Genomic DNA, 26787 nt, shown 5'->3' with positions numbered 1-26787 from the left:
CGGTTCGAGGCCGGCGTCTGCCTGATCTGAGGGGAAAAGGGTCACTTTGCATCGCAATGCCCCTCTCGCTCAGGCCGTCCGACCCCTCCCCGCCAAACCCAGGCCGAGCCGACGAAACCGGCCGCCGACAGCCAGCCTCGCCGCAGAAGTGGACCACTGAGCCGGCGCTCCGGCGCACCCTCCGCTCTCCACGCACGTCCCCAGGATGGGGCATCCGACTCTACGGTCCCATCGGGGTCCCGGATTACAAATACCGTCTTTGATTCGGACGGCTCCCCGGAGGCCACTACCCCGTCCCCCTCTTCCAGCGAGGAGGAAGAGTGGGAACAGCCGGCAAAAAACGCCGTCGGTCTGCTGTAGAGGGGGCTCCGCAGCAGACCGTCCCTATCGTTGTGCAAGGAGCTCCACCGATGGTAAGCGCCCAAGAGGACAATGTATTTGTGCGTGTCCATCTGTCCCTACCCAAAGGGGGTCCCCCGTTAGAGGTCCCCGCGTTGGTCGACTCGGGGTGTGCCCGCACCATGATAAATGAGGAAACTGCCAAGAAGTTGGGTGTCCGGCGCAAGCGGCTTCCGGGACCCCTCCGTTTTTCCCAAATGGACGGGAGTGACTTTAAACGGGGCCCGGTGACCCACAGAACTGCAGCCGTGATTATGTCCGTGGGGGAACATTGGGAACGGTTGTATTTCACTATCGCCCCTATTGTAACCCCTGTGGTGTTAGGGATGAACTGGTTAAGGGGGCACAATCCCTCCATTGATTGGGTTAAACGGGTGCTTTCCTTCCCCGAAAACCCCTGTGGGTTGCATGACAAGGAACGGGTACTCAGGACTCCAGCCGCCGCACTGGTAGGGTCCCCCGCCCCAGTCTCTCCTCAATTACCCTCTGAGTACTCGCAATTTACTGATGTTTTTGATGTTAGAGAGTGCGACGAACTGCCTCCCCACAGAGAAACGGACTGTGCCATCGAGATTGTAGGGGAAGGCAAACTGTCTAAGGGAAAGGTTTACCCCATGAGCCCTAGTGAAAAGACAGTGTTGCGAGACTATCTGGATGTCAATCTGGCGAGGGGTTTCATACGCCCCTCCAAGGCTCCTTATTCAGCCCCAGCTTTCTTTGTAAAGAAAAAGACGGGAGATTTAAGACTGTGTATTGACTTTCGCAGACTGAACGCAGTCACCCAGTCTAATGCTTACCCCCTCCCTCTTATTCCTGACCTTCTAGCACAATTAAAGGAGGGCCGAATCTTCACCAAACTGGACTTGGTAGAAGCCTACCACCGCATTCGCATCAAAGAAGGAGACGAACCCAAAACGGCCTTTTCCAGTTGTTTTGGGATGTTTGAGTACCTAGTCATGCCGTTCGGACTTTCGGGGGCTCCGAGTGTCTTTATGCAATTAATTAATGAGGTTTTGCATGATTTGCTGTTTCGGGGGGTGGTGGTATTTCTCGATGACATCCTTATTTACTCTGAAACCATGGAAGACCATGTGCGCCTAGTGCGAGAGGTACTCCAGCGGCTGCGGGAGCACAAACTGTATGCTAAGGTGTCCAAATGTGAATTCCACCAACCCTCCATTACATTTCTGGGGTATGTGATCTCCCACCAAGGGTTGGAAATGGACCCCGCCAAGGTCCAGGCAGTGCGGGACTGGGAACCCCCCACTACCCGCCGCCAACTTCAGCAGTTTTTGGGGTTTGCCAATTTTTACCGGAACTTCATTCCTAACTTTGCCCAAGTTGCGCTTCCCCTCACTGCCCTGTTGCGTACCAAGGACAAGGGGGCTAGCGCCGCGCTTCCCTCAGCCCGTTTGCAATGGTCCCCCCAGTGCCAGCTAGCTTTTGAACGTTTGAAGCTACTTTTTTCATCCGAACCCGTTTTGGCTCACCCAGATTGCACCAAGCCTTTTGTGGTGCAAGTGGATGCCTCGGATGTAGCCATGGGCGGGGCCCTATTGCAGAGGGATGAGGGGGGACGGTTGAGACCATGCGCCTACTTCTCCAAGAAGTTTTCCCAGTCTGAAATCAACTGGGCCATTTGGGAGAAGGAGGCAGCAGCGGTCAAACATGCCCTTACCATATGGCGACACTTCTTGGAAGGGGCCGAACTGCCATTCGAAGTGTGTACCGATCACAAGAATCTTGAGGCCCTCAAGGGGGCTAGAAAACTCAATGCCAAACAGGTTCGGTGGGCCCAATTCTTCGCTAAGTTCCGGTTCACTCTCAGACATGTCCCTGGCAAAGAAAATGCCCTAGCCGACGCTTTGTCACGACTTCCCCAGTATCGCAACGATTTCGATCGCCCAGTCGACTCCCTGTTCACTCCCGAGCAGCGAGGGGAAGTTCCTAGCTTAGCCGTCACCACCCGGTCCCAAGCCCGACCACCGGAGACCCCCCCTACACTCAAAGGCATCCCGGAAGCCTTCCAACAGCGACTCCGGGACGCCTCCTTGCAGGAGGAGGAGCATCATCTCCTCCCCACTGGTCTGGAACGTACCAACACTTGGTGGGTGCAAGGGGGGAAACTGTACGTCCCCTCCTCTCTTCGCAAGGAAGTATTGGGACTTGTACATGGTGCCAGGCTAGCGGGTCATTTTGGTTTCATAAAAACGCTTCACCTGGTTCGAAGACAATTCTGGTGGCCCGGTATGAGATCTGATGTAGAGTTGTATGTGCGCAGCTGCCCCACCTGCGCCACAGCCAAGAAACGGATGGGAAAACCCCCAGGGCTTCTCAAACCGCTTGAGAGCCCCTCCCGTCCCTGGGAAGTCATCGCCATGGATTTTATCACCGACCTACCTCCGAGTCGGGGAAAAACGGTTCTTTGGGTTATCACAGACCTCTTTTCCAAACAGGTTCACTTCGTTCCATGTGCAGGCCTTCCTTCAGCCCAGGGCTTAGCTAAACTGTTCATCACACACGTCCTCAGGCTACACTCGATCCCGAGGAAGGTCCTCTCCGACCGGGGGGTCCAGTTTGTTGCCAAATTCTGGCGGGCCTTCCTAAAGTTAATGGGAGTGGAAGAGCAGGGCCTTTCTTCCGCCTATCACCCCCAAACGGATGGTCAAACAGAACGAGTAAATGCGGTGGTAGAATGTTATTTGCGTTGCTATGTAAATTTCCACCAGGACGACTGGGTCGACCTGCTGCCATTTGCCGAATATGCGTATAACAATGCGCCTCATTCCTCTACCGGCTTTAGTCCCTTCCAAGTTATATACGGGACGGATTTCGGCCCTTTCGGTTCTGCCCCCGTCTCGCCAGAGCTCCAGTCTACCCCTGACCTTCAGGAGTGGATTCAGGTGGTTAAATCCACCTGGCCATGGTTGCTCAAAAATCTGGAAAGGGCAAAAAGCAAGTACAAGGAACAAGCAGACAAACACCGGTCTCCGGGATGGGAACTCAAGGTGGGGGAGCAAGTCTATCTGTCCACCAAAAACCTCCGCTCTCTTCGCCCCTGCAAAAAACTGAGCGACCGTTATGTGGGACCTTTCCCCATTACCAGAGTAATCAACGAGGTTACTGTGGAACTGGACCTCCCAAAAACTCTGAAAGGAGTCCATCCAGTCTTTCATATAAGCCTCCTCAAACCCTATGTGGCAGCCCCCCAGTTCCACCCCCCTCCCGCACACGAGATTCCTACCGTAGTAGGAGGGGACACCCATTTGGAAATATCCAAGGTTTTAGACTCCAAATGGAAGAAAGGGAAACTGTTTTACTTTGTTCGCTGGAAAAACCTTGGCTCCGCTCATGACGAATGGGTGGCCGCACCCCACATGGCGGCTCCTCGCTTAGTCCGGGAATTCCACCTTGCTTATCCCGATAAGCCTCGTCCTCTCGGGGACCCTGGGGGGGGGCCTTAAGGGGGGCAGAATGTGAGGGTCTCTGTCTTTGTGTCTCTGCTTTCCATCACCTGCTGTGTTATCAGTGAACTCGTAAAAGCAGTTCACACCTTCTGGTCTCAGGCGCCAGGCCTGATGGCCCATGTATCTTCCCCCCCCCCCGCTGTTCTTCCTGCCAGTACTCCCTCAGGCCGATGCGGCCTTGGAAGTGTGATAGCCGCCCAGACTTCCTGGGATCTGTCTGATGTTTTGTATTATGCCAAGCTTGTAACTTCCCATAACAATAAGTGTGAACCCCAGTGCCCCAGTGCCCTGGAGTCAATATATTCTGTAAACCCGTATAGCCCCTCACTTGCAACTTTCTACCTGTGCCTGTCTCATCTCCTGAAGGCTTCAATAAATCGATTGTTTCTGTATCAACGTCTGAGCAACTGATTTGGAGAAGCAAACTCAGAGAGGGGGATCTCTCACACAGACTTTGAAAGTTCAGTATAAATAGTTTCAGTGCTGAATGAGTCTTTTGTTCATGGCAATATAGGTAACCTTGAGACTACTCATACAGCAGAATGAACCTTTTTATGGATGATGCATAGTTTATCAACTTCCTTTTGGATTTTCTGGTATGTCTCTCAGACAGAAGGGTGAGCAAGGAGATTTTTGGAGCTACCAAAGCACGTGATAGGAAATGGGAACTGAGAGAGAGATAGGAAAGATGATAGAATTTTTAAAAAAGGAATGCATGCAAGGCAAGTATGGCTTTATAAATGACCCCTTTTCCTTAGAAAACATTTCTCAGCAATGCTTGAGCAAATGCTAGCCTGCAGGATATAGGACCATATTGTCTGTCATTTTGTATTGACTTTATAATCTTGTCTTAACCACAATGACATTTCCACAAAATACAAAGTAGCTTCCTTATTTAACCTCTTGTGTCTTGAGTGTTCCAAAGAGGTTTCACTTTAAGCATATAATAAGTGTGTGAATATGACATGTCTTGGCAAGATAAGTCCCCAATATAGTTTTATAAAGGGAATAGATGATATTAGTAGAATATACTAGCTTTCAAAATAATGATTTTTTTCTAACTACACATTATTATGTCTAATGTTATTTCTGTAGTTTTCAAAGACCCCAACTAAAGGTTACTGCAGCTTCCATGACAGTGAATTTCTTCCAGTTTGCCCCAGCTACGGTAGTGACTCATCCATCGCTGGTACCTTTCCAATGTTAGGGTTGGATAATGCTATCAGTGAGACAGGCACAAATGATGGGAACTAATGATTTGAAACAAGTTGATATCTGTTGTGTCTAAGTTTGTGCTGGCTGAGTTCTGTTCCATAAATGCCACTGGATCCCAACATGGCTTCCAAAAGGAGGGTAGAATATTCCTTCCCTCCTTTCAGGTGCAGATCCATTTTATCTGGATACATAAAGGCTCAAACGTCTTCAGTTAGAAGTGTCATTAACTCAAGAGTAATCTGTGTGGTCAGAGATACTGTAAATGCTTTAGATGTTTTTGATGAAAAAATTGTTATTTCAAACAGACCCCCCTCATTTACGCAATGTTTAAATCGATTTTAGTGGCTAGGAATTACATTACACTGGGGTCAGTAAATGCTTACACTGCACTGCACAATACACCTGGTTCTCCCTGTAAGATACTACCTGTAAGCAGGGCCATTGAGGCGGGGATTGGGGGGGGACAAAATGCTGGGGGGCCAAGACAGCTGGAGGGCCCCTGAAGCCGGCATCACTCTGTACTAAGAATGCATCCAATTTATTTTACATCTAATGCATTTCTGCACTGCCACCACTAGGGGTGCAGGGAAGGCAAAGCATAGTAAACGGGATTTGCTCTGACTCTGCTGGCTGGGCCTTTTTGCAAGGCTTATTACAAGGCTGAGGGAAACTCTTGCTTATCTTAGAAAATATGTCAGCAAAATCGATCACAGTACTTCTCATCCAGCACCACTACATAATCAATTTGCCTCTGGTTTTGTGTCAAGTAAAGGTACAAGGGTAAATTTAAATAGATTTCTTACTGATTTACTTACTGAAGGTTTATGATGATACAAAATTTTTCCAAACTACAGTTTACTTCGTTAGATGTGTCCTATAATGGTACATATGTGTATGTGTGTTCAAATATAAAATTACACAATTGGACACATGGTTTGGATCAGGGTCATGTGGGGGACCCAGGTGGAATCTTTGTCCAGGGACCCATGCTGGCTCTTGGTAGCCAACTGCAGTAGTAGAACAAAATTTGAGTCCAGTAGCACTTTAAAGACCAGCAACATTTTCCAGGGTATAAGCTTTTGTGCATCAAAACTCTCTTCGTCAGAAACTGTAAAGAGATGGCAGTTGTATGTTACTTGCATTTATAGTATTGAACTTTCTAGTCCACATGGAGAGCAGGATTAAAACAACATCATTCTGATGCTTATCAAGATAAATTTAACTGAAGCAAGATACAAAGCTTCCAATTGCTTTGTCTAACACAACCATTCTTATGAAGTAATGGAAAAGCTTCCAAGGAAAGCAGCAGCACAAAAAACTCACCGATTTCTTTGGGCCAGTATGTTCTACTAGAGAGGCGGGGGGGGGGAGGATGGTTGAAGGGGGTATACCAAAATGGGGAGAGGGATGGTTTGGTGAGGGGTGGCAGAAGAGCTAGCAGCTATAAATTCACTAGAATATAAACAAATACTGAAGATAAACTATCCTGGCCTGATGACCTTCAATGATTAAATACTACTGTGACTCCCTCACAAATATTGAAAGCCATATAATACGGATTATTTTTTCTTGTAACTGTAAATTGCTTCTCAGTAGAAAATTAAGGTTCTTATGGGGAAAAGTGAAAATTGGAGTGAAAATTGGAGGGAGAAACATTAACAATTTGAGATATGCCGATGGTACTACATTAATGGCAGAAAATAGCGAAGATTTGAAACGACTACTGCTGAAAGTTAAAAGAGAAAGTGCCAAAGCAGGACTACAGCTGAACATCAAGAAGAAAAAAGTAATGACTACAGGAGAATTACACAACTTTAAGGTTGACAATGAGGAAATTGAAATTGTTGAAGACTTTCTATTCCTTGGCTCCTCCATCAACCAAAAGGGAGTCTGCAGCCAAGAAATCAGAATGAGATTGAGACTGGGAAGGGCAGCCATGAAGGAGCTCGAAAAGATTCTGAAGTGTATGGATGTGTTACTGGCCACCAAGATTAGGTTAATTCATGCCATCATATTCCCTATTACTATGTATGGGTGTGAAAGCTGGACACTGAAGAAAGCTGATAGGAAGAAAGTAGATTCCTTTGAAATGTGGTTCTGGAGGAGAGTGTTACAAATACCATGGACTGCCAAAAAACAAACAAATCAGTGGGTTCTAGATCAAATCAAGCCTGAACTGACCCTAGAAGCTAAAATGACTAAACTGAGGCTATCGTATTTTGGACATATTATGAGAAGAGTCACTGGAAAAGACAATCATGCTAGGAAAAGTTGAGGGCAGCAGGAAAAGAGGAAGACCCAACAAGAGATGGATTGACTCACTAAAGGAAGCCACAGCCCTCAGTTTGCAAGACCTGAGCAAGGCTGTCAAAGATAGGACATTTGGGGGGACATTGATTCATAGGGTCGCCATGAGTCGGAAACGACTTGACAGCACTTAACACACACACATGGGAAAAGTAATGTGGACCAAAATTCAGGCTTCTTTATATTTTGTTCCAGCTTCTCCAAATAAAATGATATTGTTTTACCTTATCTCTTCAATTTTCTTTACACTATGCCTGGTATTTTACGAGAAATGTAATGAAACACTACAGGATACCATAAAGGCTCATAATTTATGTCACAGCTCAGTTTAGATCCCAGGGTTATTGTGGAGTCCATGCCAGAGGTGTGAGAGGCACTGTCATGCCCTTTCAACTTGAATCAGGCTAGGGTAGGTGTAGGCAGAGATTTTGTCAGTATGTCCTTGCAGAGCAGCAAACTACTTTAAAGAGGTTGGAGGTAACTTACTCTAGAGCAGTGGTTCCCAACCTTTTTTTGACCAGGGACCACTAGGACTTTTTTGTTCAGTGCAGGGACCCCAAGGTTCAAAATAAAAATTCCAAGAATTTGAAAATAAACTTTAATCACAACTGTTAGTTAAACATTAAACTTAGAATAATATTTGAATATATATTTTTATAATAGAGAACTTTTTATTGAAAATATTAATTTATTATGGGTTTATAACTTTGTTTCGCAGACCTTAATTTAGTTCTCGCGGACCCCTGGGGGTTCATGGACCCCTGGTTGGGAACCAGTGCTCTAGAGAGATGACCATACCAACTGTAAACCAATATTTCATGTTGCCTTTCCTAGGAAAGTCAGTCAGCTCATGGTGCCAGAACAGCTTCGGTGTTCTTGGGCGAATCATCCTTCTTCACCCAGTTTCTATTGGGATTCCAGTCTATGGGATGGAAACTGAACTGCTGTTTCTGTTAGATGATTGCACCTTGAGATCAACAAGGCTGATTCCTTCCTACCGAGACCTCAATGACTCTTGGAAAAGTGAGTCTGTGGTCAGGCTTGCACTTCTCGAAGAATGCCCTGTCTGCTGGTTAAGCTCAGTGGAGATAATGTTCTCTAGGGAAATCCGGATGGTGGGGAACAGAGCCTTTTCTTCAACAGCCCCAAGCCTCTGAAATGAGCTTCTAGAGAAGGTATATCAGTGTGTGCCTCCAGTGTTTAGAAAGAACTGTAAGGCTTTGCTATTCTTTGGCAACTAAGCCATCTTTTTAATTGTTCAGGAGATGAACTATTCTTTATGATACTTTATTATTTATTTTTCCAGTTCTGTCCTGCCTTTTGGTTCATGAAGATTTCTTAAAAGCAGAATGTGCTGCTGTTGATTGACAACTGTTTGGGTTTGTTTACGTTGGTTTTGTAATTGTAAAAACAAATTTTGATTTTAATCAAGTTTCATTATATTTGCAAACTGTCAGAAGGTTAGAGGGGAATGATAATAAGGGTTTAAATAAATAAATCGCTTTCAGTAAATTCTCTGTCTCCAAGGGTTTTATATTTTGCTTGATGAAGCAAGATTTTTTTTTCTTTAACAAAACACGAAGAGTGAAAACCAAGGTAATACATGGGGGGGGGAATCTAAATGCCTATTTATTTATTTTTTACAAACCCTATGAATGTTTCTGTAATACATACTCTAATCTGTTAAATTTGCGACAAATGGTATTGCATGAATACAAATTGTTACTTTCGTTTGGTTTTGCCTCTGACGTGTACTAGTTTTCTTTTTGACAGAATGCCACTTTGATGATAAATCTCTGTGCCAAATGAAATTCTGTAGTTTACCTTGCTATGCTAAATTAAACCCACAGTCTTCATTTGCTGTCACCCTGGTTGTCATGGTCTCTAGCTCATATCCTGTTTCTGAATGCAATGCATTTATACGTATAGCCTATACCTTCATCTGCTTGTGGCAGAGTAAAGAACATTTCACCCTGATAAAATGAGTAATTATACTAGTGATGTCAATATTGCTGCTTGCTTTCCAAAGTGTGCTTGTTCCACTGCTGAGAAAGAAATGACTTTCTGGTGTGTAACATTGTTGTATACTGACTAAAAATCTTGGAACAAACTCACTGGCAGAGTGAGTAAGCCCCCTTTCCCAACTTCCTTGTAGGCATCCTGTGATCTTGTGCTCTATCCATGTTAAAAACTACAGTGAAATGCCAGAGGCTGACATTTACAAAGAGATTAGTGATTTGAAAAGTTTAATGTTGCTTTAGCTAGTTTAGATTAACTGAACAAACCTGATATTCAGCAATGGCTGAAAATTTATCATGTAAAATAATCTGTTTAAGGAAATGATAGTATTATCATGCAGCCTATAAAAATATGATAGTTGGCCAATGGGTGAATGAGTGCATACTACTAAAGCACTGTGGGTAGGTTACAGTTAAAGCTGGGATATAGCAATAATCCTATCAAAATCATTTTCTTTTCCAAATCCAAAATTTAAAGACCTCAGAAATGGTCTTGAAAAAACAACAAGAGTTCACTTTAATTTGCATATTTTTCTTTCTTTCCATGTATTTACTACTACTTTGTCTTTTTTCTCTTTGGGATGAAATGGAATGAGCAGTGTCATCTTTTGCATTGTTTTTCTATCATACTTTTTTGTCCTGGCTGGTCTGCAGTTACTTGAAAATGTAGGCAACAGTTCCGTTCCTATGCAGTTTGTAGGAGGCTGACAAAATCTTTTCCTGTGAAAGGTTACGGATCATGAGGAGGCTGGATCATCCACTTTTCTTTTTCCTGACCATAAAAATACAGTATTGTTAATGAAGAAGAAATTATTATTAATTACATTTCACTTAGGGAAGGAAGCAAGTTTGTATTCTGGTATAAATAATTATCCAGCATTAAAGGGAAGGCTTGTAAATACTATGTTAAAGCTCTGGCTTTAAGCCAGTTTAATTCCCATGGATTTTACCCAAAACACCTTTAGATATTGTAGGAGAGGGGTGTGTGTGTGTGTGTGTGTGCTCATTATAATTGTTCAGAAACAAAGACATTCACAAAGAGTTGCAGTTGGAATGGGGCATGGCTCTGATATGTGTTTGTAGCATAGACAATTCTTATATCTAGAAAAGGGAATTACAAAGGCTTTGTTTGGCCACATAGGGCATCAAAACTGGCTGAGCAAAGTGGTTTCCAGGCAACACATAACTCCCTGCCTTCCCTTGCTCTCCATATCATGTAAAATTACAGAGAGAAGCAACAGGGGTAAGTTGAAAGCAGATATGTGGTATAATACCTGCATCTGCTTCATATTTTAGGACACAGCACCGGCAAGTAGAGCTGACCTTCAGGATTGTATTCCCCCCCCCCAATACGCTTTTTCAGTGTGGTGCTCATATGGGATTAGACTAGTCAAGTTATTACATACTTTGAAAATAGTCTCCTATTCAGAGCACAACTAACTCTTAGACATATATAGCAAGTCTGAAGAGGGGGGAATCTGGCATGTTTGGATTCAGTGGTATTCGGTCTCTCTCTCTCCCTCACTCACTTTCTTTCAGGCTTCCATTACTTTTTGACAATCTTGGCCTTTTGTGGGATTAGCTGCAAATTGTTGCCAAACATTTCGCCCCATCCCTACTGATAACTCAAACCGCAGTGCTTGAAATTAAAAATGGCCAAGCCCCCTCAGTTCTCCTTGGATTGAAGTTTGAGCAATCCCATAAATCCAGAAGAAATCATACTGCTAGAAATTGCAGGGATGGCTCAGCAGAAAGATAAAGCTCAATTTCATTACCTTTCTCCTCCTTACTCCACCCTGTTCGGTGAGGTGCCTATTATGTTTACTCAGAAGTAAGTCTCATTGTGATCATATGTGGGTTGGCAAGTTATCCTTAACACGATCACACTGTCTTTCTGGTTAGGCTGCAGCAAGACTGGTTTCTTGGCAGAAAGGAAAGTTCCACTTCAAACACCTTTTCTCCTGTGCCCCCACCCACCCACCCAAGCTGGATCCCATGCATGTTGCTTGATGCATTTTCCTGCCCAAAAGACTGTACAGACAAGAAAACAGATTGTAAATGATTGCTTAAAAATTATAAACAGAAGAATTTCCAGGCTTAACTGTTGAGGCACAGGTCTGTTTCAAGCTGCAGAGAAGTAAAGTTTGGCAGCGCTTAAAATGTGTTTCTTAATTAACCTTGTTCTCTAAATACCTGTTCTGCATGCTGATATTTTGCTTTGGTTTCTTTAATCCACAGACACCAGAAGAGGGTGCATCCACGTCAATCTATGCAGCAGTTTCATCAGAGCTCGAAGGAGCTGGCGGTTGCTATCTCTATAATGAGCAAAGGACAAAATCTCTTGATGTTTCATATGATGAGGAGTTGCAGAGAAGACTCTGGACAGAAAGCTGCAAGCTTGTTGGGATTTCTGATACGGTCCAGTAGAGAGGTCTCAAAAAAAAATAGCCATGGCTTGCTGCATGAATGCAACTCGTCTCACTGGCCTGTACCATGCAGCATCACCCATATTTCCGGAATTCACTGTTCAGTCACACGGGCAAATATGAACTCTGTTTGAGCTCCCAGACTGGTGGTGGTGGTGGGCAAGATATTTCCAACCAGAATTGTGTGTACAGTGGTTTTGAACTTAACCATCCATTTTGTAATCATAATGTTTCAGTCTGTGATTAAAAAAAAAGAATATCTTTAACCATATGTAGAATTAAGGGTTTTCTTTAATATGAAAAAGGGATTGTCCCTTGAGACGAAAACATATGCAACTCAGGGAATATTCAACTCAACTCTGCAGCTTCATATAGCACTTAAGCCTCTTTTCAGTAGATCAGAGACCTTTTTCTTTGAATTTCGCCAGTCTCTAATAATAAATAAAAAATATTTTATTTCCTGTGCATGTACACCTGGATCCAGACAGCTAATTTATGTATGCTCAAAGTCTTGGGTGTGACCAGTGAATTTCATGAGATGGATCCTACAGTTTTGTAAGCAGGAGGGCCTTGCACAAAAGGATCTCCCCCACCACCCCTTTCCCCTGCAACCCTCCCTCCCCTCCTTGATTTCTGACGATGGTCAGGGACAAACTGCTGTTCGTTCCTGAGAGCTGCAGTGAGGAGGGAGACTCTGGCAAAGACAGCAAACTGTGATGGCTGCATTCGTGCAGGTGGTAGGGGATGATTTGTCCCTGTACTTCCACCTCTCTCTAGCTCCCAGGGCTGTTCTGCACTTTGTCTGTAGGCTGCTGGTGGAAGAAGGAGGTGGGGAAGGTCATATTTCAGCTGCTCTTTCAGCTTATGCAACCATAGGATTAAAGCCTTCCCCCCCCCATTTGAATGATGAAACCCATCCCTGTTCTTCCCAAGTAATATTACAAACTTCTATGAGAGGCTTGCTGTGCAGCGAGAGAAGCTTCTGCTTGAGAACGCAAGTCCAAACCTTGCTTGATCATGTGGCAGTAGTCGTACTGTTCTGTTGATCCAGACCATAATAATGGCAACCTATAAGTGTGTGTGTGAAGTGCTGTCAAGTCGCAGCCGACTTATGGCTACTCCTTTTTGGGGTTTTCATGGCAAGAGACTAATAGAGGTGGTTTGCCAGTGCCTTCCTGTGCACAGCAACCCTGGTATTCCTTGGTGGTCTCCCATCCAAATACTAACCAGGGCTGATCCTGCTTAGCTTCTGAGATCTGACGAGATCAGGCTAGCCTGGGCCATCCAAGTCAGGGCAACCTATAAGTAGTGCACGGTAAAAAAGACTACTCCACATTCCAGTATAATTTATCCAATATGTTTTATAAAGGCCAGAATCTATGACAGAGAGAAGATTTCTCGAGATGGAAAATTTGATTCAGCAATGCAACCAAAAAGACAACTATTTTCTTAGGTGGAGTATGCTCATTTGCAGATGCATTGCAACAGGATACTTCAAAAAGCCAAAATATTGCAGAATGGCTTTCTTGTTCTTTGTTAAGTAACTGTCAGGTATAAAAAAAATTCTGCTCCTATTTAAGGGGAAAGGGTGAAAGTATTTAAATTGTGCCTTTATAATTAATGAGTGAAATTCCAGGGGGAAAACTTATGTTTCAGACTCCTAGATTCTTGTTCGCATAGATGTTGTATGTATACACATACACTATTTCACATTCTACCATGCATGAAAGCAATTTGGCAGTGCATCTTCAAGGTGGCTGAGACTGGTCTTTATGGATTAAGCTTGGAAAGAGGATTAGGCTGTTGAGGGGAGGAAGAAGATGAATTATGCTTTGTTTTTAGCTTGGAGATACTGGGTTGGATCCAGACAGCTTTTCCACTAGTAATAACCACTAAAATGACTATGCTGAGTATCATGGGATCTTCATGCATAAATGGTTGTGTGATGGAGGCTGGAGTAAGGAAGGGAATTAAGTGAGTGAAAAGTTGGCTGGAGCCAACCCATTTTTTTCTTTGCCAGTACTCCTTTGCCAGTACTTCTCCCCTCTCTTTTGGCTTAATGTGCCAATGTAAGCATTTATTGTGGTGCAGGCAATAGGAACAGGCTTCTTTGCTGGTGTGTTAATTCTTCACCGTAATGCTAATGATTGCATTTACTCTGAGATGGGAGAAAAGATTGTAGAAAGATGGGATATCTAACCAGGCAGGTTTTTTTCAAGGGGCAGAGGTCCACATTGCTAGCTCTGACTCATCTTGCCATGCCTCTTGCATTGTTAGCGTGCCTTTTCTGCAGCTATTAAATAATAGTTTTAAACTACAAATAAGTGGAAGCCCACCATAGGTTTGGGGGTTTACTTTGACAGCCTGCATGCTCTTGCCAGGGCTAAATGATGGCACAGTTGTGTCTCCTTCACCCCAAGCAGAAGCTGTTGGTACACTTTTCTATACCACTTCTCAGGCACAACTACAACTTCTGCTCACTGTTGAATGCACCAGAATGTATATTTTCATGGAATTTTTGCCAATGTCATGTTCTAATGCAAGAATCACTCTGAACTAAAACCTAAACACAAAAAGCAGTGTGAGACCATCTCAAAGTCCACCAGATATCCTCTTTGTTGTATTGTCACCCTTTATTTTGTGACCTGAACATTGTCTTTGGTCACTAATTGAATCAGTAGAGACTCCTAAGAATGGCTAGCCTTCTGATGAGTAGTGGAGGCTCAAGGCCAAGACCCCTTTGCTAACAAATGCCCAACTCCTGATTTGAACTATTCGAAACTGCACATTCTCTTGACAGCACTCTTCTCTCTGTACACTTGACTGTCTAGTTTTGGCCCTTTGCTTGGGAGTAATTACCAATTACTGCTTTGTCCCCATGTCATGGGTCTTCTAGCACTACTGGCCCTTACATTCCTGGGTGCTGGATCTTGATCATGCCTTGCTTGTCTTGGAGCCTATTGTTGAATTCACAATAGAATAAAGAGCTGGATTTTTCTCACCAAAAGCTTGAGGTGGCAATATGACAGAGGAAAAACTTTAAGGGAACATCATAATGAGAAGAAGGGTAATCCCAGTATGCAGAACTGCACAGTACACAAGACTATGACATATGGAATACAGTAAGGTAAGTGCAAGTTTTCATTATAACTCAGTATCTTATATCCATCTTCATAGCCATTTGGCAGATGTATTTTAGCCCCACTGCGTTGCAGATTCCAAGAGAAAACACGTCTCATTTTGTTTTTCTTTTACTTATCTGTTGTTACATTTCACAGCAACCTATGCCCCAGCATCCTGTGCCAGCAGATGCATTCTCTTTTGCTTTCTTCCTTCTCCTCCTGCAGCAGCTAGTCCCCAGACAACATCTCTGTACTTGTTTCCTCTTCCTGGTTCTATTCCTGCTCTCAGAAATGATGAGGCTAGCTGTTCCCTTGTCTTCTGCCATGGTTGTCCAGGAAACATAGGTCATTTATGCATGGTTGCTTTAACCTCCTTTATTCCCCGTTTCAGCCAGGATCAAAGTAACCCAGGTTGGGGGGAACTGTATTCATTGGCTGGAATTATCAGGGACGAAACAGTGTGCTAATGGAGGCATGAATACAGAAAAGCAGTCTCCCAAGTTCAAATCAAGTCCCACCCCTTTAAATGCTGCTCTGTAATTGGCTTACCTCGCGAGAGAAGATTTCCTTCCTCCCAAACCAAACTGCCGCACAAAAAAGCCTTTTAAGAACAAAAAACGGAGCAATCTGAAAGGATGGGGGGGGGGGGGAGAAATCCAAGCCTTGTTTTAAAAAAGCCTTTCTTTTGCTCAGAAAGAGCTCCGAGGAAGCAGGAAGCACTTGAATCCCTGACTCTTTACACACTGCTTCGTGATTGGCTGTGAGAGAAGCCAATCTTCTGTGCTTCCCCTGTTTGGCTATCTGTATGCTGCCTTGAAGAGGCGTTTGGAAAAGGGTGGGGCGAAGCTCAATCCAAGAAAGTTGTATGCTCACTCAGTGATTCTGGAATGAGCCAGGATGAATGGTTTAATTCGGGTGAGAAGAGGAATGGGAAAAGCTGGGTTCGTTTTGCGTTGAAACAGGGTTGAGCCATCAAGGAATGAGGTAACATGTATACAGAAAAAAAATTGATCCTGGCTGAAACGGGATAATGGAGGTTAAAGCGACCGTGCATAAATGACCATAGTGTAACTCAAAGCCAAATTAGGGAAATGGCTCAGTAGTAGAAATAAAACATCTTTTTTTGCATGCAATAGGTTTAATGTCCCCAGCACCTCCAGTTAAAGAGATCAGGTGTCAGGTGATACAAAAGAGAGCTGCTGCCAGAGTAGACTATACTGATCTTGACAGAACAATAGTCTGACTCAGTGTAAAGCAGCGTCATGTGTAGGGTTGTCAACCTCCAGGTACTTGCTGGAAATCTTCTGCTATTACAACTGATCTCCAGCCTATAGAGATCAGTTCACCTGGAGAAAATGGCCGCTTTGGCAATTGGACTCTATGGCATTGAAGTCCCTCCCCAAATCCCGCCCTCCTCAGGCTCCACCCCAGAAACCTTCCACCAGTGGCGAAGAGTGACCTGGCAACCCTAGTCATATGTTCAATAATTTCTAGATGTGTTAGACTCCTTCTGTACATAGGTGAGGAATAGAGTGTTTGAATGCTCTGCTACATAAGAAGTCCATGTCTTAGGAAGAAGGAATCTTAGGAAAAAGACTGTGTTAGATCCCTGCTCATCAGCATGCCAGATTTCCACATGCAGCATGTTTTAACCATGACCAACCATTCAAACATATGGTCCCCTACCTCAGTTCCAAAGAGACATCATTTAGCTTGTACCAGGTGATATTTCTGAATATGTAATTCATCAGCTACAAACTTACAGAAACTCCATCAAATGAAAAGCTTAGTGACTCACTCTCTAATAGTAGTAGGCTGGAACAATTTGAGGCTGAATTGCTTGCTATTTCCAGCCAAAATATGCCTGAATAGCTGTGGAAGTTTAATGGAAATTAGACTGTATTTGCCTGATTTCCATGCCTCCCTTTTGTAAGCTATTATTAAATAAAGCTGTTTGGGTATGGCTTTCGTCTGAATATCTGAAACATCTCATGTAAGCCAGACTTAGTATGGTTTCATAATTATAATAGATTACCTACATCATCCTAAACACCCTTCACCCTTAAGGAAGATCAGTGATCCAGAACATCCATCAGACTCAGAGCATCTCATGCTTCTGTTGTGTTTTGTAAGACATATGAACACATCTTTTGACAAAGATGATCACAGCTACATGAGACGATGTCACCAATGGAAAAGCCATACCAATGGGGAGCCAGTGTGGTGTTGTGGTTAAGAGTGGTGGTGTCAGGTTCTCCAGCCAACCTGGGCAATTCCCAAAAAGCCACTCGCTCAGACTGTCAGTCAGAAGCAGGTAAACTTTATTGAAGAAGCAGCAGGTACAGCTAAGGTAACTTGCAGGTTCAAAGCTGCTAATGATGAGCCAGGCTACAGGGCATAACTTAAAAGCATGATTACATCACAGGTGCAGTTTCAAACGGCCCGGGAAATGACTAGATAACGGTGCTTGGCAGGAAGGAGGAAGACGGAGCCTAAACACGGCGCTGCTCGTAGGCCGCTCAAGGCCAAGGCAAGGGAGGGGGGAATGGAACAGGGAATGGGAATAACAGAGCAAATGAACATCAAAGCAAAAATGCAAACACTGGCCGAACTCATGTCAAGAGCCTGACCGCTTGTACGGGCCAGCCCAAGCATGGCTAGGCAAGGAAAAGTCAATCATAAGGCAACCTCTGACAGGTGGACTCTAATCTGGAGAACCGGATTTGATTCCCACTCCTCCACATGAGCGGCAGACCCGAATCTGGTGAACCGGGTTGGTTTCCCCATTCCTCCACATGAATCCTGCTGGGTGATCTTAGGCTAGTCACAGTTCTCTCAGAACTCTCTCAGCCCCACCTACCTCACAAGGTACCTGTTATGGGGAGAGGAAGGGAAGGTAATGGGAAGCTGCTTTGAGACTCCTTAAAAGGTAGAGAAAATCAGGGTATAAAAACCAACTCTTCTTCTTCTACCCAAACATCTTTATGCTAATAGTTCTGTTTCATGGCAATTCTTTGTTTCCAACTTTATGCCCCCATATATGGCTAGAGGAAAATTATATAGTTTCTGCGATGTTCAATACAATTTCAGAGAATTTTGCTTCTAAATTCACAGAACATTATTTAGGTCACTTCTGCAAGTCATTTAACACATTGCCAGTTAGCAGGTCTATGGGTACCTTGTGTATATCTGTACTTTACTCCATAAAGTATGAGGCAGGTCTACGTCTTCACTTCAACACATGAACAAACAAGGAGACCTAATGTTGGTCTCAGATTCCTACATGTATCAATGTAAACCTGAATAGCCATTGTATGTACTATGAGCTGTACAGTAGGTACATGCAATGTGTACACTAAATTTGTACAGATTTTGTATATTGCTTAGTATTCAAATAAATATCACATTTTTAAACTATATGAGAAATAGACCCTCTGGAAACTACATCAGTTTGAAAAGTTCAGTGAAATGAGAATTTTACCAAGGCAAAATTCCCAATATGCCTAAAGGCTGTGGTTTCACTTTGCCAACCAGATAAATAGGTTTTGTGATAAAACCTTTGGCTGAAATTCTTTTGAGAGCCAGCGTGGTTAAGAGCAGTGGTTTGGAGCGGTGGACTCTGATCTGGAGAACCGGGTTTGATTCTCCACTCCTCCACATGAGCGGCAGTGGCTAATCTGGTGAACTGGATTTGTTTCCCCACTCTTACACATGAAGCCAGCTGGGTGACCTTGGGCTAGTCACACTCTCTCGGCCCTACCTACCTCACAGGTGTCTGTCGTGGGGAGGGGAAGGGAAGGTGATTGTAAGCTGGTTTGATTCTTCCTTAAGTGGTAGAGAAAGTCGGCATATAAAAACCAACTCTTCTTCCTCTTCCTCTTCTTCTTCTTCCTTTTAAGCTGTATGTAAAAGTCTTTCATCAGACCCAGGCATCATCCTAATATTAACAAAATGTGATCATATCCCAGTGCCTAAAAAGAAAACTCTAGTAGCCAAACTTTCCAATACGTTTCAGGCCATCATTTTCTAAAGTGTTTTTGCCTTGAAGGGTCTCTCATTCTTCTGATTTGACAATAAAACTTGTGCATCTGCAATATGATCACTTCTTAAATGCAAAAAATCAAAGACTGCATTGAAAACAACATAGTCTTATAACACAAGCCAACACATTTATTGTAGCATAATCTCTGAAGAAGTCAAAGTGCTTTTCTTCAAATGCATGAAGTAGTACCCTCAGTTTGTAGAAGTATGAGTGTGTTGTGTAGATAACAGAAGGAGAATAGGGAAAGCGGAAACAATCCAAGAGAGAGGTCTGTTTCTTTCAAAACAAGTGATCAAATCAGAATTGGAGTGTACATTCCTCACATTCAAATCAGATCACATCAATGTACTTTTAAAAAAATCATTTAATGTTGTAAAAATAAAGCAGAATGCAAACTTAAAAATGAATGTAAAAGTTAGAAACCCAAGAATTTCAGGGTCTGGAAGGTTTGCCATGGGGTCCTGGGGCCAATCACAAAATGTTTGGGGGTTGCAAATCGAGTCGGTCGCTACTTTCTGAATGGGAGCTTTCTGCAGAAACCGAGGTGATGATCCCGAGATTCTTCTGAAGTATCTCCTGCTCCAAGACACTGGGGGAAAGCCAGGACTGGCTATTTGTTTTGGGGCAGAGATGCTTTGCTGAAGAGCCAAAATGGCACCAGGACGCCTATCAGTGGCTGCTCATGGGTGCCCTGCTGGGGAACTGGTAGACATCTTCAACTGGCAGAGAGAGATGATTAATGTTCAAGTACCTCCTTAGAAGTATAACTACTTTTGGTAGTAAACCCCCCACCGCCCATTCTGCTCAGCCCAAATTGATAGTATCATATCCGCATACAAATTCAAACTCTCCATTTTCATGCTGGACTCTTCCTTTGAACTATAGGTCCACTTTTAGCTGCATTTGGCATATGAGCATGCTTCAATTGTACTTATCAAAATATCCCCAGTTTCACTACACATGCAACAATTGCTTATATTTAAGCATTTATATGTTTAACAAAAACAAGCAAAAAGCCAATTATTGCCCAACCAAACTATCTGCCAGAAATACATACCGTTTTTTAAGCATGCTAACTAGCAGTTTTGTTACTAGGTAATACTATGGATTGCTTTCAGTATGTGTTTGGCACATTTTCTCTATATGATGCTTCCCACTTTGCAGGAAAGTACAAAAGCAGGATAGCATATCTAATTTTCAGTAATGTAGCACCATCTGGAAACAGCCATGGGACTACTTTTGCTGATATGGTAGATTGGAGCCATATTGGTAAAAATAGATGTGGCATATCCCTTTACACATGTGCCCTTTTGCATGGTTGGCAATGCAGAGTGGTGAAAATAAGCTGCACAAACAAATCAGTCCTAAATAAGCTGGAGACTTTGCAAGACAAATGAAACACTGAGCCAAGTTTGGTATGGTAGATGGAGACCGGACTCTGGGAGGCCTGTGTGCAAATACAACTCTGGTCTGGATTCCCAGTGTTGTTCACATTTTGTGATTGGCCCCAACATCGCATGGGAAACCCTCCAGGCATTGAAATCTTCCCAAGTGGCCCCTTCTGTACATCCCCTCTGCCTTCATAGAATGACTATGAAATCCCCTCTACTTTGATGTTCAAATGTGATTTGCTTTATGGTTTGTGGGTTGTTTCTGGGTGGTGTCAGAAGAGGACCCAGAGTACTAAGGGCCCCCTGATAGTTCTTGACAGTAGGCACAATTTTTGTGGTGTATTCATGTGTTAACATTACACCAAAGCACAGTTGCTCTGAAGGGAACTTTAGTGCCAAAGCACCCAGCTACCATTTATCATCCAGATGGAAACACATTCACTATGAGCTTTAAACAAAGCTGACATAACCACCTGAGTATTTGTTTGTACGTTCATTTTCCCTTGCCATGCCCGTGGCTATTTATTTTCCTTTGAGCAACCGCTGCTCTATGGATAACGTTTGCAAATGAAAACAGGGCCAGCATCCTAACAAAGTCAAGAGGTGGAGAGAACATTGCTGCCACAAAAGGTTACTAGGGAGAGCGAGATCACAAGCGTGATTAGGAAGCTTGGCAAAGGGAAACACGGTCTCTGTAGGCAGAGGCGGCTGTTTGTTATTTGCATATGCTTGATTATATGTAACGGTACAAGAAAACGAAAGGGTCTGGCACTGCCAGAAGAAAATTAGAGTGTGATTACTTTATGTTAATGGAAAACTTTTTCTTGAAGGCTCTTTGGGTGCCATATGCTTGAAAGGTGGCGGATGTGTTAACTGCAGGGAAATAAACACATTTCTTCTTCCAGTTCTGATTTAAAAAATGTTATTTATTCCACCAGATGCTTGGCAGTATTGAGATATAGGCTTCAGAAAACTGCTTTATATAACAACCTAATTTTTAATAGCATCCATTTGTTTTTTCTTTTGAAACCATCACTTTTTCTTCAGATCTCTGCAGCCAATGGGGAAGAAAAAACATTATCTCTTTCTCTGCAAATGGTAATTTTAAAAGAGGCATGCATGGCGACATGTACCAATATTTGCTCTCTTCAGGCTTAGCCTTTCACTTAAAAAAAAAGAAAAAAAGTTCAACCACACTACTCAGTCTATGCTGCAAGACCTCCAGTAAAATACAGCCAGTGCTGAAATCCACCAACCTGCTCCACAAGGCTTGTGCTGGGCTTCCCGCACAAGATTTCAGGGTATAATATATTTCATGGATTCAAGAATATGCAGGAAGGCTGCCACTTCAGACACAGCCCAGGTTAGGCAGCAGACCCAAGCTAAGAGAGCTGTGCCCCTTCTTGCCATCCGTTGCCTTCTGCCTTAACCAAAGGAGGCAAGAAGTTTTTTGCATTCTGATTTTCTACTTATCCATTTTTGACAAGTGGTTCACCTTTCCCCAGTCTTGATAGCCCACAATTGCTGGGGTAGACTGAGAATGAGCAGACGCTCTTTCAAGTTAGCTCTGCTGGAGAGCCAGCATGGTGTGGTGGTTAAAAGCGGTGGCTTGGAGCAATAGACTTTAATCTGGAGAAGCGGGTTTGAGTCCCCACTCCTCCATATGAGCGGCTGGCGCTAATCTGGTGAACTGTCTTGGTTTCCCCATTCCTACACATGAAGCCAGCTGTGTGACCTTGGGCTAGTCACAGCTCTTAGAGCTCTCTCAGCCCCACCTAACTCACAGGGTGTCTGTTGTGGGGAGGGGAAGGGGATTGTAAGCCGGTTTGATTCTTCCTTAAGTGGTAGAGAAAGTCAGCATATAAAAACCAACTCTTCTTCTTCATCTTCTCCTCCTCCTCTATCACTTCCCCCAGAAAACCCCATGGATTCAGCTAGAGGTGCATGTCTCCCCATAGCTGACGGTGGCATGTAAACTGCTGCCATCATGAAAGCCAGAGCCTTTTTATCACCCTTTTCTTCTTGTTGTTCCCAATCGGCAGCAGTGATGAAAGAAAGTCTGCCAACCTCCAGGCGGGGTCTGGAGATTGCCCAGACTATAGACATCAGGAGGAAACAGTTGCTTTGGAGGATGAATTCTATGGCAGCATACCCCACTGAGGTCATTCCCCAAATCTCATCCTCCCCAAGATCCACTCCCAAGTCTCCAGGAATTTCCTAACCTGGAGTTGGCAACCATAAAACACACTTTCAGTTGGTCTGCCCATGTGTCAGTTGTCCCAGGTTAGCTGATTTTGGATCTTCCCAGCAATGCACACCAGCCAACAGCTTACAGTAGAACTATTGGTTTTATATGTTTGGTTAATATAGCAGAGTTTGCCCAGTCATGGAAGCAAGTTTATTAAGTTAATAAACAGTGTACCTACCTATATAGTTTAAGTTTAAGAAATTTGGCTCTCAAAAGAAATCTCAATCGTTGTACTGTTGATATTTGGCTCTTTTGACTAATGAGTTTGCCGACCCCTGGGTTAGGCCAAGAGAGAAGTCACCAAATGAAATACAGTTGAATAGGGATTTTAGCCTAGGTCTCCCCAAGCACATAATGGTCTTTTATGCATGGGTTGGATCTCCCTGCTTGGACCTAGGTTCATCGCACATTAAAGTAACCTGGGTTGGGGAAAACTGTTTGCATTGGCTTGAATTATCAGGGATGAAACTGTGTGCTAATCGAACCATGAATCCAGAAAAACAGTCTCCCAAGCTCAAATCAAGTCCCACCTCTTAAATGCTGCTCTGTAATTGGCTTACTTTGCAATGCTCCCCGTGAGAGAAGATTTCCTTCCCCCAAAACCCAACTGCCGCATAAAAAAGATACAACTCAAGCCCTACAGTTGAGGTATATATTTCAGTTCCAAGAGAGAAAGATTTCAGGTTGAATGTTATGTTTTTCATCTTTCCATTGGTTCTAATAAAATGCATTTCCATTGAGATGCCGCTGTGTTCCTTGCAAGTGTGATCAGCAGGCTTTTGAAATGGATGCATATAATTTGAAATCTTTGGTGAACATAAATTACGACATATATCATATAATGCATCATATAACAGCACTCTTCTGTAGAAGCACCAATCACCCCTTCTGTGCACATATGTAACCAAGGGTTGCCACGTCCCTTTTTCCCACAGGTGGGAGATTTTTGGGGTGGAGCCTGAGGAGGGCAGAGTTTGGAGAGGGGAGGGACTTCAGTGCCATAGAGTCCAATTGCCAAAGTGGCCATTTTCTCCAGGTGAACTTATCTCTATCGGCTGGAGATCAGTTGTAATAGCAGGAGATCTCCAGCTAGTACCTGGAGGTTGGTAACCCTTTGTTACAATCATGAAACATGTCCAACTTCACCATCCTACAAGACACTGTACTGGGACAGAGGTTCATGGATATAGATACCCATTATGACAAAAATTGGGATAATCTAATTCCATAGCTGTACTTTGCAAGGATTTAGGGATGGTGGCTCAGGAGTACATGAGTGTAGAGCTGAGGTGGCTGCTGTTGCCTGCACATGATCCCATTTGTCACTAGGTGCTCCTTGCTTCCAAAGCATCATGCTGTGGTAGTAAAGTAGAAAGAACCTAAATTAATGTTACCAGCTCTTTCTAGTGCAAGTAGAAGCCCATTGTAAGTAGCAAGTAGAGCCAGTGTGGTGTAGTGGTTAAGAACGGTGGTAAGGAGCGGTGGAGTCTAATCTGGAGAACCGGGTTTGATTCTAATCTGGTGAACTGGGTTGGTTTTGCCACTCCTACACACAAAGCCAGATGGGTGACCTTGGGCTAGTCACAGCTCTCTTATAGCTTTATCTGCCCCACCTACCTCGCAGGGTGCCTGTTGTGGGGAGGGGAAGGGAAGGTGATTGTAAGCCAGTTTGATTCTTTCTTAAGTGGTAGAGGAAGTCGGCATATAAAAACAACAAGTCGTCTTCTTCATTGCTACATGGCTTTTAGACCCATTGATGGACTACAGGGATGCAAACCCCTGTCTGCACCACTGCAGCTAAAATGATTGGGTAGTTAATGATGTGAAGGAAGCTGTGTTGTTTCTCCTTTCTGGTTTTAGATATTGACAGAATGCCTGTTGTGTGTGTTTTGGGGATGCTACCACTGGCCTTTTATTATGCTAGCTCTTGAAAGAGAGCCACCTGCCAGGGTTGGCTATCAGAGAACCCCATGGAGTTTCTTATTCAATGGGAGACAAGGAAAAAATGCTCCATCTTCAATTCCACTGCAGTCTAAAAGAGGCTCATACCTACAATGTATTTTATACATTAATGAATTTGCTGCAGAGCTGGCAGAGCAGAGCTGGATAAAATGCTTCCCACAATGTGGCCATTCACATCTAACAACAATAGATGTGTGAAAGAGATGAGCCATCTTAAAAGGTCCCAGCTCAGAAGAATGGGGAGCCTTTTGCAAAACGGCAGGTCTCTTTTGTGAAGCCGATTTCTCCTTCCACGTGTGTGTTCTTGAGCCCACTGGGGTTTTTTGCAAGGGTGTCCCAGGAGTCCACAGAAGCACACTGTGTTCTTTTTCTGGCAAAGAAGCCAAATATCTTGTGCTTTCCTGATGTCAAATGACAAATGCCGCAGCGTTTGCATTCTAGTCATGTTCCCTTTGATGCCTGAGCTACTGTGCCCACCATCACAGTGAGGAAAATGGCTGGAGGGTACTGACTCTAAGAAACAGACATGGAAAAGACAGATCAGTGACACTGCCAGTACTGGATCTGGTATTAAAAATGGACAAAACATACACCCATGTTCCTTTCCCAGTCATTAAACCGTTGTGATATTAAAACATTAGAAAGGCATAGCAGCTTAATGAGAGGGGAACAAGGAGGTAGGGAACACTGAATGGATGTGAAAGAGATACTGAAGGAGGGGGTTAAGAAGGTAGGGACCTGAAGGAGATAGCAGAGTGAAGAGGAATAAAGGCAGCAGAGAGTCAAGGGAAGGAACAGTAGAATAAATGAGAGGCTACGGGGCATTTTAAAAAATTGTATAGCCTGCTTCTCTCCTAGGGTTGCCTGGTCCCTTTTTGCCACTGGTGGGAGGTTTTGGGGGGCAGAGCCGAAGTAGGGCAGGGTTTGGGGAGGGGAAGGACTTCAATGCCATAGAGTCCAATTGCCAAAGTGGCCATTTTCTCCTGGTGATCTCTATCAGCTGGAGATCAGTTGTAATAGCAGGAGTTCTCCAGCTAGTACCTGGAGGTTGGAAAACAAATCAGACACCTCTATATACTTATCATAAGATGAGAAATTCAGTATAGGAATAGCTATGAGCAATGCCAACAATATTCTGGTTATATATTTACAGTACGTGGTAATATACCCACCAACAACATATATTCCCAACAAACATATGTATTTATTTCTTTTCCATATAAAATTTCCCCAAAAGCACAAGTTCACAACAATTCCTATGTAAGGTAAGTATTGAAATAAAGTCAATTGAAATGTCCTTAAAGATGTACTTCTTTTCTTTGCAGCAGTTGATTAATTGCAGGAGAAAACGATCATTTCAAGGCACACAGCCCAATTTTTCCTCAGTTCTTCAAAGTTATATTGCGTGCAATTATTCATCATCATCCATAGTATCAGGTTTCAACCGAATAATCCATTTATGAAAAAAACATATTATACTTCCCCAACAGAGGTAAGTAGGAGGATTCCGTCCGTTACAGGTAAGGATCCCAGTGGCATAGTACCTGGAGGTTGGCAGCCCTATTCTCTCCCCAGTGGGGACCCAAGCAGTTTACAACTGCATTCTCCTTTCCTCTATTTGATCCTCACAACAACATTTGAGGTACAATAGGCTGAAACAGCAAATGGTCGAAGGTCACCCAGAAAGCTTCCAACACCTTTCCTGGCACCCACCATGGGTATTTAGAACATGGGTGGGGCAGGTGGGGCTTTTGCCTAGCAAGGCTTCTGATTGGCCATTGGAGATTTAATTGGCAGGGTTTTGTTATGTTGTGCTGTCAAGTCACAGCTGACGTATGGTGACCCCATAGGGTTTTTGAGGCAAGAGACGTGCAGAGGTGGTTTGCCATTGCCTGCCTCCACATCATGTCCCCGGTATTCCTTGATGGTCGTCCATCCAAATACTAACTAGGGGCAACCCTACTTAGCTTCTGAGATCTGATGAGATCAAGGTAGCCTGGGCTATCCAGGTCAGGGCTTAATTATCAGTACAGATTTTTTTTAAAAAATGTTGCTTTGGCAGCAGCTGCCACCACAGTACAAGGATCTTTACTTTTCTTTTACTTTTCTGGCTATCTCTACCTCCTGAAGCAGCCGTTTTGTGGCTGCACCCACTACACTGTCAGAATTGCAAAGGTGCCTACAGATTCA

General features: G+C 43.8%; 1 protein-coding gene across 2 annotated transcripts in view; it reads left to right on the top strand.

The window, feature by feature from the left end:
* Positions 1-12110, top strand: part of LOC130488297 (E3 SUMO-protein ligase ZBED1-like) — a 134564-nt gene extending 122454 nt beyond the window's left edge. For both annotated transcript variants that reach the window (XM_056861947.1, XM_056861948.1), the window contains one exon: positions 11645-12110. In XM_056861947.1, the coding sequence (XP_056717925.1) occupies positions 11645-11833 (189 nt within the window). In that variant the 3' untranslated portion in view covers positions 11834-12110. The remainder of the gene's footprint in view (positions 1-11644) is intronic.
* Positions 12111-26787: the final 14677 nt, after the last annotated feature.

The sequence above is a fragment of the Euleptes europaea genome, chromosome 16 (genome assembly GCF_029931775.1).
Source record: "Euleptes europaea isolate rEulEur1 chromosome 16, rEulEur1.hap1, whole genome shotgun sequence".
In the NCBI taxonomy this organism is placed as follows: Eukaryota; Metazoa; Chordata; class Lepidosauria; order Squamata; family Sphaerodactylidae; genus Euleptes; species Euleptes europaea.
This window is presented reverse-complemented; position numbering and strand designations above follow the sequence as displayed.